This window comes from Strix uralensis, chromosome 20, assembly GCF_047716275.1.
Source record: "Strix uralensis isolate ZFMK-TIS-50842 chromosome 20, bStrUra1, whole genome shotgun sequence".
NCBI lineage: Eukaryota > Metazoa > Chordata > Aves > Strigiformes > Strigidae > Strix > Strix uralensis.
In genome coordinates, this window is record NC_133991.1 from 570,291 (window position 1) to 582,700 (window position 12,410).

A 12,410-nucleotide genomic window follows, 5' to 3' on the forward strand; every position below is an offset into this window, starting at 1 on the left:
ACTTCTCCTAGTAATGTCGTCACTACCTACTTGAAAAACCAGGAGAGGGTAGTACACACACCAGCCCGTGGGCCAGTGCCAGCGCCGGGTAGCCCAGGCACAGCCCCGCCATGGCACCGGCACGCTGCTGCGAACGGATAGTCACCTTTAGGGTTTGCCCACCCCAAAACACCCGCCCCAGGGGAGCGGAGGCACCCATGGGTGCCATCCCCACCATAATGGGGGGCTCCCGGGGTGCCAACGCCTGGGAAAAGGGTGTCACCGTGTCCAAGATGGGCTCACCCAGTGTCCGGTGTCCGCCCAGCACCATGGGCGCCAGCGGCGTGGCACGGGGCCACCGAGCAGGGCTGAGCTCTCCCCCGCGCCGGCCTCGCATGCACCCAGCACCCGGCGGGATTTGGGGACCTGGAGGAGATGTGGGGGGGTGTCAGGGTGCGGCATGGGACACCTCAATTTATCCCCCAGTGGGGTCCCGATTCGGAGCGTGCCGTTCCCTCCACTTTCTGGATCGCTTTGCCGAAGGGCCAGAGGAAATACCCGGCCAGGTCCCAGCAGAGCCGCCCTGCGGGGACACGAGCATCAGCTCTGTTGGGGACACACATGTCCCCTCCAGGGCCACCCTGCAGAGACCCGGGAGACCCCAGCACCCATCAGAGCAATCGTTTTGGGCTCAGCCAGCCCTTCGTGGGGGTGCCAAATGCAGGACTCGCCATAAGGAGCCCCCACAACGGTGACAAACACCACGGCAGCCACGAGGACATAGAGGAGCGAGAGCCACCAGCCGAAGAGCAGCAGGTAGAGGACATTCCCACACGTCACCATGGACCCTGGGGGAGGGGAAGCACCGGATGGGACCCTTGTCACCTGCAACGGCCCAAATCCATGCCGTCACCGCACAGGGTTGTCCCCAAGGCCAGCCACCTCCGGAGCCCCGGATGACGTTGAGGTCAGAGTAGAGCTCCTTGACGATCTCTGATCGGTCCTCCCAGGGCCGCGCTGTCACGTGGCTCTTCCATTTCTTGAAGCCAAACTGCAGAGATTTTTAAAATTTTTTTTTTTTAGAGGGTGGCGGGAAGAAAAAGAAAACGTATTACAGCCATCCAGGAGCACCTGTGGGTGCCCCCACCCATGCCACAGCCACCCACATTATAGTTGTTGGAGAGCTTGTTGGCCTCCACGGCGTTTTTGGCCGTCAGGTTGCTGCAGGCAGCAGGACAGGGGGGACACAGCTGCAGGCGAGACAGAGGGTGACGAGGGTGTAGGACCCTTCCCCCCAGCACCCCGTGCCCAGCACAGCCCACAGTTGACCTTCCCTGGGGGGACACGGGGACGGTGCTGGTGACAGCCCAGGTCACCCAGGTCACCCTGCACGTTGTTGATGGCGGCGCAGTGCCGGTCACAGAGGGAGCCCCGGCGGGGGCCATCGCTGTCACCCTGGGGCTCGGTGGCCTCGGGGGCATCTGCGGGGGGGGTGGGGGTGGGGGCTGGAGTCACACTGGGGCCATATCCTGCCCGGGCTCAGCACCACAGGACACCCAGGGGCTGCTGTGCTGGGATGTCACCCTGGTCCCCAAACCCCACAGGGGACACACAGAGCCCCCGGGGTGGTGCTCAGGAGGGGGGAACCCACCAGCCCCCAGGATGAGGAAGGGGAGGGGAATCCCCCCAGTGCCCAATGTGATGCTCAGGAGGTGGAACCCTGCTGGTACTCAGGATGGGGAGGACCCCCTCAATGCCCGGTATAATTGTCAGGAACGGGGGAACCCCCCCAGGTGTGTCCCCCCACCTCACCGGGTGCATCCTGCGTGCAGCAGCGGCGGCGGGGGAGGCTGGACTCCCCCTCGCTGGCCATGGCGGGGTCTGTGCGTCCGTCGGTCCCTGGGTCCTTCCCCGGGAGGTGCGGGGCATGCGCGGGGCGCGACCCCCCAAAACCGCCCCCCCTTCCCACCGGGAGGGGCTGGAGCTGACCCGCCTCCGCTGGGGCCTGGGGTGCACCTAATAACGGGGTGCGCGGTGTATCTGGGTGAGGGGGGCTGGGGTGTACGGGAACCGGGTACACAGGGACGGGGGTGCGCGGGGATCCGGGCGGGGGGGGCCGCGGTGTATCGGGGTGCGCAAGGATGTGGGCTGCGCTTGGACAGCGGGCGTGGTATATCGGGGTGCAGGGGAAGCGAGGTGCACGCTGTGTGGGGGTGCACAGGGTCGGGGATGCACGGGAATCGGGGTGCGCGGGGCTGCGTCACGCAGGAAGCGGGGGGTGCGGTGTATCGGGGTGCATGGGAACTGGGGTGCGTGGTGTATTGGGGTGTGCGGGGCTGGGGTGTAGAAGAATCTGGGGTGCACAGGGAGCGGGGTGCAGGGTTTACCCGGGTGCACAGTGCACCGTAGCGCACGGGGAGTGGGGTGCACAGTATGTTGGGGTACAAGGGAGAGTGGGGTGTGTTGGGGTTCACAGGGAGTGGGGTGCACGGTGTATTGGGGTACAGGGACTGGAGTGAACGGTGTGTTGGGGTACAGAGGGACTCGGGTGCACAGTGTATGGGGGTGCACAATGTATTGGGGTACACGGGGACTCGGGTGCACAGTATGCTGGGGTTCACGGGGAGTGGGGTGCACGTTGTATTGGGGTACACGGACTGGGGTGAACTGTGTGTTGGGGTACAGACGGACTGGGGTGCACAGTGTATTGGGGTGCACAGTGTATTGGGGTACACAGGGACTGGGGTGCAGAGTGTATTGGGGTGCACAGGGAGTGGGGTGCACAATATGTTGGGGTACATGGTATATTGGGGTACACGGGGAGTGGAGTGTGTAGTGTATGGGGGTACACAACGAGCGGGGTGTATTGGGGTACAGGGACTGGGGTGCACGGTCTATTGGGGTGCCCAGGGAGTGGGGTGCACAGTATATTGGGGTACAGAGTGTATTGGGGTATCCATGGAGTGGGATACGCGGTATATTGGGGTACACAGTGTATTGGGGTACATGGTGTATTGGGGCATTCAGGGAGCGGGGTAGACGGTATATTGGGGTACCCAGTGAGCAGAGTGCATGGTATATTGGGGTACCCAGTGTATTGGGGTACCCTGGGAGTGAGGTACACGGTATATTGGGGTACACAGGGAGAGGGATACACAGTATATTGGGGTACACAATGTATTGGGGTACCCAGGGAGCAGGGTATATGGTATATTGGGGCACCCATGGAGTGGGGTACACGGTATATTGGGGTACATAGTGTGTTGGGGTACACAGTATATAGGGGTACACGGGGTGTGTGGTTTACGGGGGTGCCTGGGGACCAGGCGCAGGGTATTATCGGGGTGCAGAGTTATGGGGGTGCGCAGGGACCTGGGCCCCGGGGCTGCTTCTAGAGAAACACCCAGATTTAGGGCCAAAAAAAGAGAATTTCTGCCCATCATGAGCCTTTCGCAGGCGAGTGACGGGGCTGGGGTGGGGGCGAAGGCAGGAGGCGGGGGGTCAAGCCCAGCTAAACCCGGTTCTTCCAAGTCCCCCCTCGGTACGGCGATGGATTTAGGGGTGCTGAACCCCAAGAAAAACCCAAATGAGCGTTTGCTAAAACAAACTCCTTTAATACAGGAATAGCCCTGCGGCTGCCGGGGGAGACAAGAATCACCAGTAACGGCCGGTTCACACCAAGAACCAGCAGCTCCCCCGGCCCCACAGAGATAAAATACAGTACAAAAAATATATTTTCTCATCCCAAAACACGTGGGGTTCCCCGCCCCCGCTGGAGTTCTCACAGCTTTTATGTACAAATGGGGGGTTTTTGGCAGTTTACGACTCAGAGACCTTCAGCATCGGGGAGGGGGGGGCTTATGGATTTTTATTTCCCTTAATATTTTTTTTTTTAAACCATACAATTCTAAAGCTTCATTTGCCAGAATTTGCAAGAGATTCTCCTCTCCCATATATAAAATAGAAAAATATTTTTTGGGCAAATATTGAACAATTCTTCTTTGAAACAAACTCCAGTGGGTTTTTTGCCCCAAAAAGCCTGCGGGTTTATGGAGCCCGGGCTCCTGCCGAGGTGCTGCAGCTGCGTGTCAGTCCGTGAGGCTCCCAAAATCAGAGGTTATGAGCCAAAAAAACAGTGAAAAAAATCACTGGAAAGGTAAAGGAAGGGCAGAGCTGTGGTTGTGCTGGAGGCACGGGCCAGGGCAGAGCTCGCAAGGCTGCCAGAGGTGGATGGTGGGCTTCTCTTGAACAAAAAATTTAAAAAATTTAAAACCCCCAAAAAATAAAAAAAATAAAAACCAAAATAAAATAAAACCCAAAAAAACCCCCAAAATCCCCAAACCTCCAAACCCAAAAAAACGCAAAAATGCCTCCAAAACACCAAAAAACACCCAAAAAACTCAGAAACACCAAAAAAATCAAAAAACCCCCCAAATCCCCCCAAAATCAAAACACGCCAAAACCCGAAAACCCCCAAACACCCCCAAACCCCAAAACCCCCCCAAACCCTCCAAAAACTCCCAACCCCCCCAACCCCCTAAACCGCAAAAAGAACCACAAAAAAAACCCCGCAAAAAAACGCAAAAAAAAGGCGAAAAAACCCGCGAAAAAAACCCGCAAAAACAAAAGAAAAAAAAACGCAAAAAAAATCCGCAAAACCCCCTGCCAAAAAACTGCAAAAACCTGCAAAAAATGCAAAAAGCCCTCCCAAACGCCTGCAAAAAAACCTGCAAAAAATCCTCCAACCTCGGCAAAAAAGGGGATTTTCAGGCGGAGGAAGCGGCCGTTGGGAAAGCCACCGCAAAATGGCCTCACGGCGGGGCTGGCGGCGTTTTTGCCTCATCCTTGGCTTTTTGCAGAGAGAGAAATACCAGAAAAAAGACCAAACGTGGGTTTTGGCTGGGTTACCATCTCTAAACACTTGACGTGCTGCAGGTTTTGGAAAGCAGAGCAGGATCGGTCGAAAATTAAAATTCACTGGAGAATTTTGCCAGTTTGAGAGCGGAAGCTGCGCTGGGGCTGTGCGTGTGGTGGGGTTTGGGGGTTTTGGTGGGTTTTGGGTTTTGGTGTTCTTGGGTTTTTGGGCTTTTTGTATTTTTGAGGTTTTGGTGGTTTGGTTTTTGGGGGGTTTTGGTGGGTTTGGGGGGTTTTGGGTGGTTTGGGGGTTTTGGGAGTTTTTAGGATTTTTTGGAGGGTTTGGTTTTCTTTTGGTTTTTGGGGTTTTAGCGTTTTGGGGGTTTTGGGCTTATTTTGGTTTTTGAGTTTTGGTTTTTTTGGAGGGGGAGTGTTTCAGGATCTTTTGGCGGTTTTGGGGATTTTTGGATGTTGGGGTTTTTTGGGGTTTTGGTGATTGTTTGGGGGACGTAAAAAGGCCTGAACCTTAGGCCTCAGACCAAAGCCTGACCCACAGGCCTCGAACCAAAGCCTAAACCACCAGAGCCTGACCCACAGGCCTCGCACCAGAGTTGACTTCTGAGTGAACCTCCCGACCAGCACCCTATCCGCATGAAATACGACCAGATTCCCTCTGAAAACTAGATAAAGAATCTCTATTTTTGGACCCTAAGGCAGCTGTTTCCTACAAGACAGGAACTCCTCGGATGCGCCCCGGATCCTGGCCAGACCCGGGATGTGCCCGAGTGAAGCCGATCTACCAGATGTTTCCACGCCCCTTTTTTTTTTTATTTTAATATGATTTGTTTGTTAAACTGTATAAAAGCAGGACCCTCAAACAAAACTGAGCCCGGGAAGAAGGGAGGGGTGAGGGGAGGTGTTTTTTAACGCTTCTCTCTGTCCCAGTCTGCCTGTTAAGTGTTGGTTTTGTGAGTGTTTGAATCAAAGCGATGTTCTTGTTCTCCTTCCCCTAACGAGTCTGGGTTTTGCCTGTTTTAATGGGTGAGGAAACCCCTCCCTGTCCTCATCTCAATTCCTGAGCCTTTTTGTTTAAATTTTGTTCCTTCCCAGCGCTGAGGGGGAAGGAGCGAGTGAAGGGCTGCGTGGGGCTTAGTTACCCTCTGGGCCTAAACCAGGACAGAAGCTTCTCCCCAGGATTCTTAGGGACAAGCCCCGGGTGACAACACACATCGAGGATTACCTGATGTGGTATTTTAAAATAAATTGTTAGAAAATAAAGAGGAAGCTACTGCCTAGGTACGTATGGATCTTAAACAGATACTAAAAGGACTGTCTAGGAGCAGACTAAGTACAACATCATGGTCAAAGGCCAAGCTAAGGTTTACTGCCTGCACTGAGCCAGCCTGAGTGTCAACGTCAATAAATGTGGCTAGAATTGAAAAAAAAAAAAACAAAACAACAAATCAGACCCAAATCAGATTTCCTGACAGCCGGAGGACACCGCTACCACCACCGTACCTTGGGCAGGTTGTAGACGTGGCGCTGGTAGATCAGCTCATAGTGGGGCGGATTGATGCTGCTCTGGTAGATGCAAAATCCGTTTTCATTCGAAGTGTCTGCACATGAAAAGTTCCAAAGGTGTCGGGGATTTCAAGGGTGCTGACGTGATCCCAGAGGCCAAGGGCAGCTCAATGTGAGCGCCGGTACCTGGTTTATCCGGTGTCTGAATGAAGTGTTGGGAAGTGAAGGTTTTGCCCTCGGGATATCTGGGGTGAGGCGGCAGCCTGGAGTCGAGGTAAGTGCAGAACACGTGCATGAGGATCTGGAAAAATTAAAACAAATCTCACTTGGAATCCTTTGCGACTTGTCTCATCCATAAAAGCCACTCTCTGATAAACCCAACCCCTTCTCCTGACCAAGCCTTTCCGATCGAATCAGTTTGGTTTCTTTACCTAGTTGAACTCTCTGCTGCTTCTGTTCTTCGTTCCGAAGGAAGGTGTGCAGTGCCTTGAGGTCTCTCATATAATCTTCTTCGCCCGTAGGAGAATTACACAGACCGGGGGAAGAGCGGTAACAAGACCTTAAGCTGCTGCTTTCCACTGGCCCAACGCTAGTGGGGGACAGTGACCCGCTAGGAGAGGAGCTGCAGCTGGAAACCTTGGGCAAATTAAAAAAAACGCTTGTATCATATAAAGACGACAGAATTCCACCTTGATTTGTACACGACATGAATATAAAAGACTCTTGTTTGGGGTTTGGGTTGGTTTCTTTTGGTCTCCTTTGCGCTTACAGTTTGATTTCTTGTTTTTGCTTTGTTCCAAAACAAACCAGCTGCTCCAACCCAATGAGGGAAAAAGGACAAATCCCGATACGACAGACTGAGATCTGCTTTGCCAAAGGAGCAAAGACACACACAGACAACTCTCCGCTGGCTGCTGCTCCCCTTCAGCAGCACAGGGCACCAAACAAAGACCCCAACTGTCCCCTCGGGAGCTGGCCTGGTCCTTACCCGACTGAGCTGCTGCCTGGGGAATAGGTTCCAGCACTGCCGTAAGCAGCGCTGGTGCTTGACAGAGCCCGTCGTTGAGGGCTGTACCCTGGGGTACAACCGGTAGTAAACTTTGGACTGGCGCTAGGGCAGCGGGACGGGCTGGAACTCTGGCCCTGGATCGGAGGAGAAGGTGTCCAAGACGGGGCTTTCTTTGCCGCCAGCTCACGCGCTGGAGTTGTTTGTACCGCTGCAAGGAGGAAAAACAGAATCAGCATTGTGGATGCAGCAGCCCCAAACTCTCCTCCCCCCTTTAAACGCAGACACAACGCTATCTTAAGGCAATTTAAAGAAGATGCTAGAAGGGACGCTAGAAAAACTAGTGTCCCTACAGAACTCAGCAGTCAAGCCACTGACAGAAAAAAAGAGAAGACTGAGACACAGGACCACAGCTCAGCACGAATCCTGCAGCTTCAGATTTCAGTTCAGTGTTACCAGGCACCTTGCGTAACCCAGGGGGGTTCTCTATTCCATCAGCTCCTCCACCTGCCTACTCTGGGCATCTTTAGGCATTGAATGTCTTAATTTATCTCTGCAAATAAACACAGGAGATGCTTGAACCTTGTTGTTGCAGCATTACAACCATCTGCTGCCCATTTCCTGGGGGCAGACTAGCAGAGTGCAATACTACCGTGCTAGCATTTTGCTTTTGGTCTATTTACCTTGTCAGGCTCTTTTCAGAACTTTGCTTTGATCTTCAAAAGCTTTCTGAGCGTCCACTCTCTAGGCTCATTTTCCGTCTTCACACGAAGGTCTGTCTGTCCCTCTCATTTGGTTCTCGTTACCCAGCGTGACAGCAGTAGGACATCAAAATAAAATATAAACCTGCGCTCTCTGCCTTGCTCCTAGTTCCATGGATAAGTCACAGATTCCTTGTCACACCTCACAGTGTTCAAGTCTCTCTCTGTCCTTCAGCAGCCGCCCTCATCCTGCCCTTTTTCACCGTCTGTGTGTTTGTTTCCCCTCCAGTTCTCCCCACAAACACTCATCAAATTATCACTTGACGTTGTGAGTTTTAATAGGCTGCGGGTAATTCAGTTCACCGCTCCTGTCAGATGAGGCCATTCAGAACTCACTCCACTAAAGAATCCCACCGCTGAGAGAGACACCATCTTGAAACAAAAAAAAAGAATTAAAAAAGATTGCCGGAGATATTTATTGCACCCACCTGCATTCTGCAACCCCAGCAGGGTCTGCTGGCAAGGACTCACGACCAAGCTGGTCGGTGCCACCGTGTATTTGAAGTCCACCCAGAAATCAAATAAGGCATTCAGGCTGAACAGAGATGCAAGTGCACGTTCTAGAAGAAACAGAGAAGTTTTTACTGCAGCTTGAGCATGGGAATAACAAAAGTGGATTGTTTGCAAACATGGGCATATGCCTATTAAAAACAGGTCATTGTTAGTGCTGTCAGTAAGTACCAATTTGGGCAATACCTAAGATTTCTTCACCTTTTTATGTAAGAACCATTGGAGATAATTTTCCTTTCTATATTGAGATCAATTTATACTGCTACAATTGAATATTTAAAGACAGACAGTCATTTTCCAAATCGACTACAATTAAGTTTCACAGTCTTTCTCAAAAACCATCTTCTGTCAAATCATCTGTCACTCATCTCATGATTTTTCTCCTCCTCTTGCTTCATCCTCTAATCATATTTGATACAGCTGGCTTAGAGTCTGCTCCTCCCAAACAAACTCGAATTCTTGTGAAATGCCATCCACGCCCACGGTACGACACAGCAGTAAAATCTGCCGTGTTCCCCAAAGCCTTACTCCACACATTAAACAGATTTAATGCACCAAATAAGTTCTTCCTATCTAAGAAAGCTGTTAACACTCCTTACCTGTCACTAAAACGGAAGAAATTCCAAGTTTCAAGGGAGATAGCAGAAAGCAAACCAAAGTTTTGGTTTAAATTTAAAACTAACAAAAAAACCCAATTAAAAAAAAAAAAAGCTGGTTTAAGGACCACCTCTCCAGCAATAAAACTGAACAAGTGAATAAAAGAAAAGAACCCTGAAAACTAATTTAAATGCTGCAGCAACTCACCAATATACCAGAGTGGCCAGTATGTGATGTTGTAATAGGAGCTTATGAGTTTTCCAGACCTGAAAAGAAAAAAAAGAAGTTCTCATTTTGCAACCACTCAGGCCCAGGAAAGATTCAGGGAGATACAAAGGAGGAGGCTTTGCTTGTTTGACTCAGATGTAACAATTAACGCACATTTCAGTATAGATCATGCCTGCGAGAGACACATTAAGGAGCCCCCAGGCCAAGACCACTTTCCGGGCTTCAATCTCCTTCCTCATCTTGACGGCCCTGTCGATGACGGAAGTTGCTGGACTCTGTTCTGCTGCCATGATCTGTAACAACAAACACAGAGAAATGACAGAATTTGACGACTTTTGTACAGTAAGACCCTCAGTCAGCACATGATTAAAGAAAAAGAAGCAGTAGTCTAAAACAGACTATGTAAATGGACTTTTCCTTTAGGCAGATTCATGTTTAGCATATTTGTTAAAAAAAAAAAAAAAAACAAACAGATTCTTTTTACCAGGAAAAATAGGTAATATTTCTTCAATGAACTCTACTGTCAGCACTGTCACCTCATCACCTGACGTTTTCTTCTAGTCCCGTCACCAAAATATGCTACTCTTCCTTCCTGCCACTCACTTAAAAACTTGTCACATCATTCGTCACTAGATGGGAACATAAATAATTTGCTTTCTGGGACAAATACTTCACGTATACATTACTGCCTTCTTACTGGTACAGCGATTCAACGGTGAAATAGTGAACATCAGGATTACTGGGAGAATTCTACAAGAGCACATTGCCTGGTAGTTTTTTTGACAGGGTTTCATACGCTTTCAGCCCCAAGACTTCCCTTCCCACACTGACAAACGTAGCGACCCCGAGCTGAGATCCTCACCCCCATCCTCACACTCCCAACCTCTCTCCCTGAACCACGTCCTCCTGCAGAAGCAGAAGCTGCACTGTTAGTGATACCGTAAAAGTCGGTCGGAGAAGAACTCTCTAAAACCCAGAAGTCAGAGTGTTAGAAAGCAGGCATTCTTTATTTCAGCGCTGGGTGCGTGGGGCATCTCTCCACCAAACATGCACACCTTAAGCCAGTGAAACCCCGACCTAAATGCAGGTATCTCATACATATTCACAAGGTCTTACAATACAAACATACATATTCATAATGATGTGTAATTAGTCCTGGAATTTCTGTATCAACAGTCTCTTCCGTAGGCCATAAATGTATCAACATTGTCATGCTTTCCTCCATCTTATCGAAACGTGATATGATGCGCATCCTTGAGGGGTGCCATCTTCCTTGGTTCTCGGTTTGATGTGTGATGCATATCCTTGAATGGGGAGTCATCCTTTGGGTTGCAAATCACAGGTGCCCCTCGTCTGCAGGGGGGGGTGCAGATGTCCTCCATCTCCAGGTGTCAGAGGCCCCAGTCCTTTGTCCTTGTTTTACATTTCAGAAATGCCTTGCTTTTACAGCTCAGAGATGCCTTGCTTTTACAGCTTAAAGGAATTTTAGTTTGAAGTACAATTTAAGTTTACTATAGCTAACTATTTTACAGTTATGCTTAACTTTCTTAATATACCTATATCACAGTCTCCATAAACCTAATCTCTACTCTGCTATCCCTGTCATTAAAGAACACATCTGATGGCAGCAGATACAGAGCAGGTCCCAAGGCAGATGCGACTCACCCACCCCTTCGGTTTTGACATATATCTCTTTAGCTGATATGGCAAATGCTGGTGACTGGCACCTCTCTGCTTCTCTGCAAGTACCTCGGTCAAAACTGCCTGTTCTGGCGGAGCTGTGAGCCTACATCTTCCGTTCCTCTTCATTTCTCTGCCTCCTGCTGCTCTCGGGATTCCTGCTGGGCAACGACTTCCTTGTTGCTACTTTATCCCATCCCTGTGGGTCTCAACAAAAGCTGCGAAGCTCCTCAGAAACATGTTCTGAGCAGCAAAGGGACTTAGAAGTTTTGCACTGTCTCTGTATCCAGCCCTGCTCACTAATAGCTGGCCATGAAGCAATGATTTGTTTCAGGCATCTGGTTTGTGAGAATCCAAAATGCTGCTTTTTCTCCCCCTTCCATTTTCCATTTAAATGCTAAATACTATAAAGAGGAAACCTCTCCAAAAACAAAACAAAAACAGTCTGCAAAGCAGCAAGTTAAAATCCTTCCAAAAGTCAGCTGTGTCTGAAGAAGCCACCTCAGGAGAGCATTAAGTGCAAAACTGGGCTGTAAAGCCTGAAATCGGGTGAACTACTCAAAAACCTAAAAAACTCCGAAGTCCTTTGGACTCCCAGACACATTAGGCTTCAGAGCTCAAGTTGCAATTCTGGAATAAGTTTCAAGATAAGCTGGATCCCAGTTCCTGATTACGTATCAGCCAAGTGACTCAAGTTTTAGTTGGTCCAGTTTTCAAGCAAGTCTGGACTTCCTTGCCTTGACTATTTGGTCTCATGTCCCTGTCTTTGGACTCCAGTCCTCATCCAGACTCTGGTTATTAAGAAAGCCTATCTCTCATCCCAAAGGAAACCTGGGCCTTCATCTCTAAGGAGTGCTGGACCTCATTTCTCAAACTAGCTTGAGCCCACCTTCCTGAGGAAACACTGGATTACAACTAGACATGGTATTTATCATCATTTCATCACAGGTACTCTGGAAAGCGTTTTGACTAATATTAGGGGAGGTGAATGAATCCTTGAAGGTCTCAGTTCCTCTCCACTCAGTGTAAAGAAAGGTTGGAGTGACTAGCTAAGAGTTTATCCTTTATTTTTGGACACCTAAATTAGGGCAGATGATTCCCAGCCTGGCAGAGGAAGCCAGAACCATCTGCCAGGCCAGACCCAAACTCCTAACCTGCCCTACTCCCTAGTGCATTGGAGGAAGCCACCACCCAAGTCCTTGGCTTCTCTATCCCACAGGTTCCCTTACAGTATAACTTTTATTTCATGGAGTCGTTATAATCCAGCTATCTCT

The 12,410-nt window shown here is 50.4% G+C and overlaps 1 protein-coding gene and 1 long non-coding RNA gene across 2 annotated transcripts; both read right to left on the reverse strand.

Annotated features, from left to right (window-relative positions):
- Window positions 1–3,572: 3,572 nt before the first annotated feature.
- Window positions 3,573–6,908, reverse strand: LOC141952564 (uncharacterized). Its single transcript, XR_012631653.1, has 3 exons — window positions 6,786–6,908; window positions 6,541–6,655; window positions 3,573–6,449 (listed from the first exon to the last, which is right to left on the reverse strand). It is a non-coding gene; the product is annotated as an uncharacterized LOC141952564 (long non-coding RNA).
- Window positions 6,909–6,914: 6 nt separating this feature from the next.
- LOC141952563 (transmembrane protein 209-like) lies at window positions 6,915–11,791 on the reverse strand. The gene is made up of 6 exons (XM_074890160.1): window positions 10,586–11,791; window positions 9,610–9,749; window positions 9,436–9,494; window positions 8,550–8,681; window positions 7,343–7,571; window positions 6,915–6,990 (listed from the first exon to the last, which is right to left on the reverse strand). Exons 1-6 carry the CDS (start codon window positions 10,775–10,777, stop codon window positions 6,915–6,917), a joined length of 828 nt encoding a protein of 275 aa, XP_074746261.1. The 5' UTR covers window positions 10,778–11,791.
- Between the last annotated feature and the right edge of the window lie 619 nt (window positions 11,792–12,410).

Coding starts and splice junctions, on each gene's coding strand:
- LOC141952563 (XM_074890160.1), bottom strand. CDS start 10,777: ATGACTCCCCATTCAAGGATATGCATCACACATCAAACCGAGAACCAA. Junction 7,572..8,549: donor GCTGGGGTTGCAGAATGCAG/GTGGGTGCAATA, acceptor TCCTCCTTGCAG/CGGTACAAACAACTCCAGCG. Junction 6,991..7,342: donor CCAGGCAGCAGCTCAGTCGG/GTAAGGACCAGG, acceptor AATTTGCCCAAG/GTTTCCAGCTGCAGCTCCTC.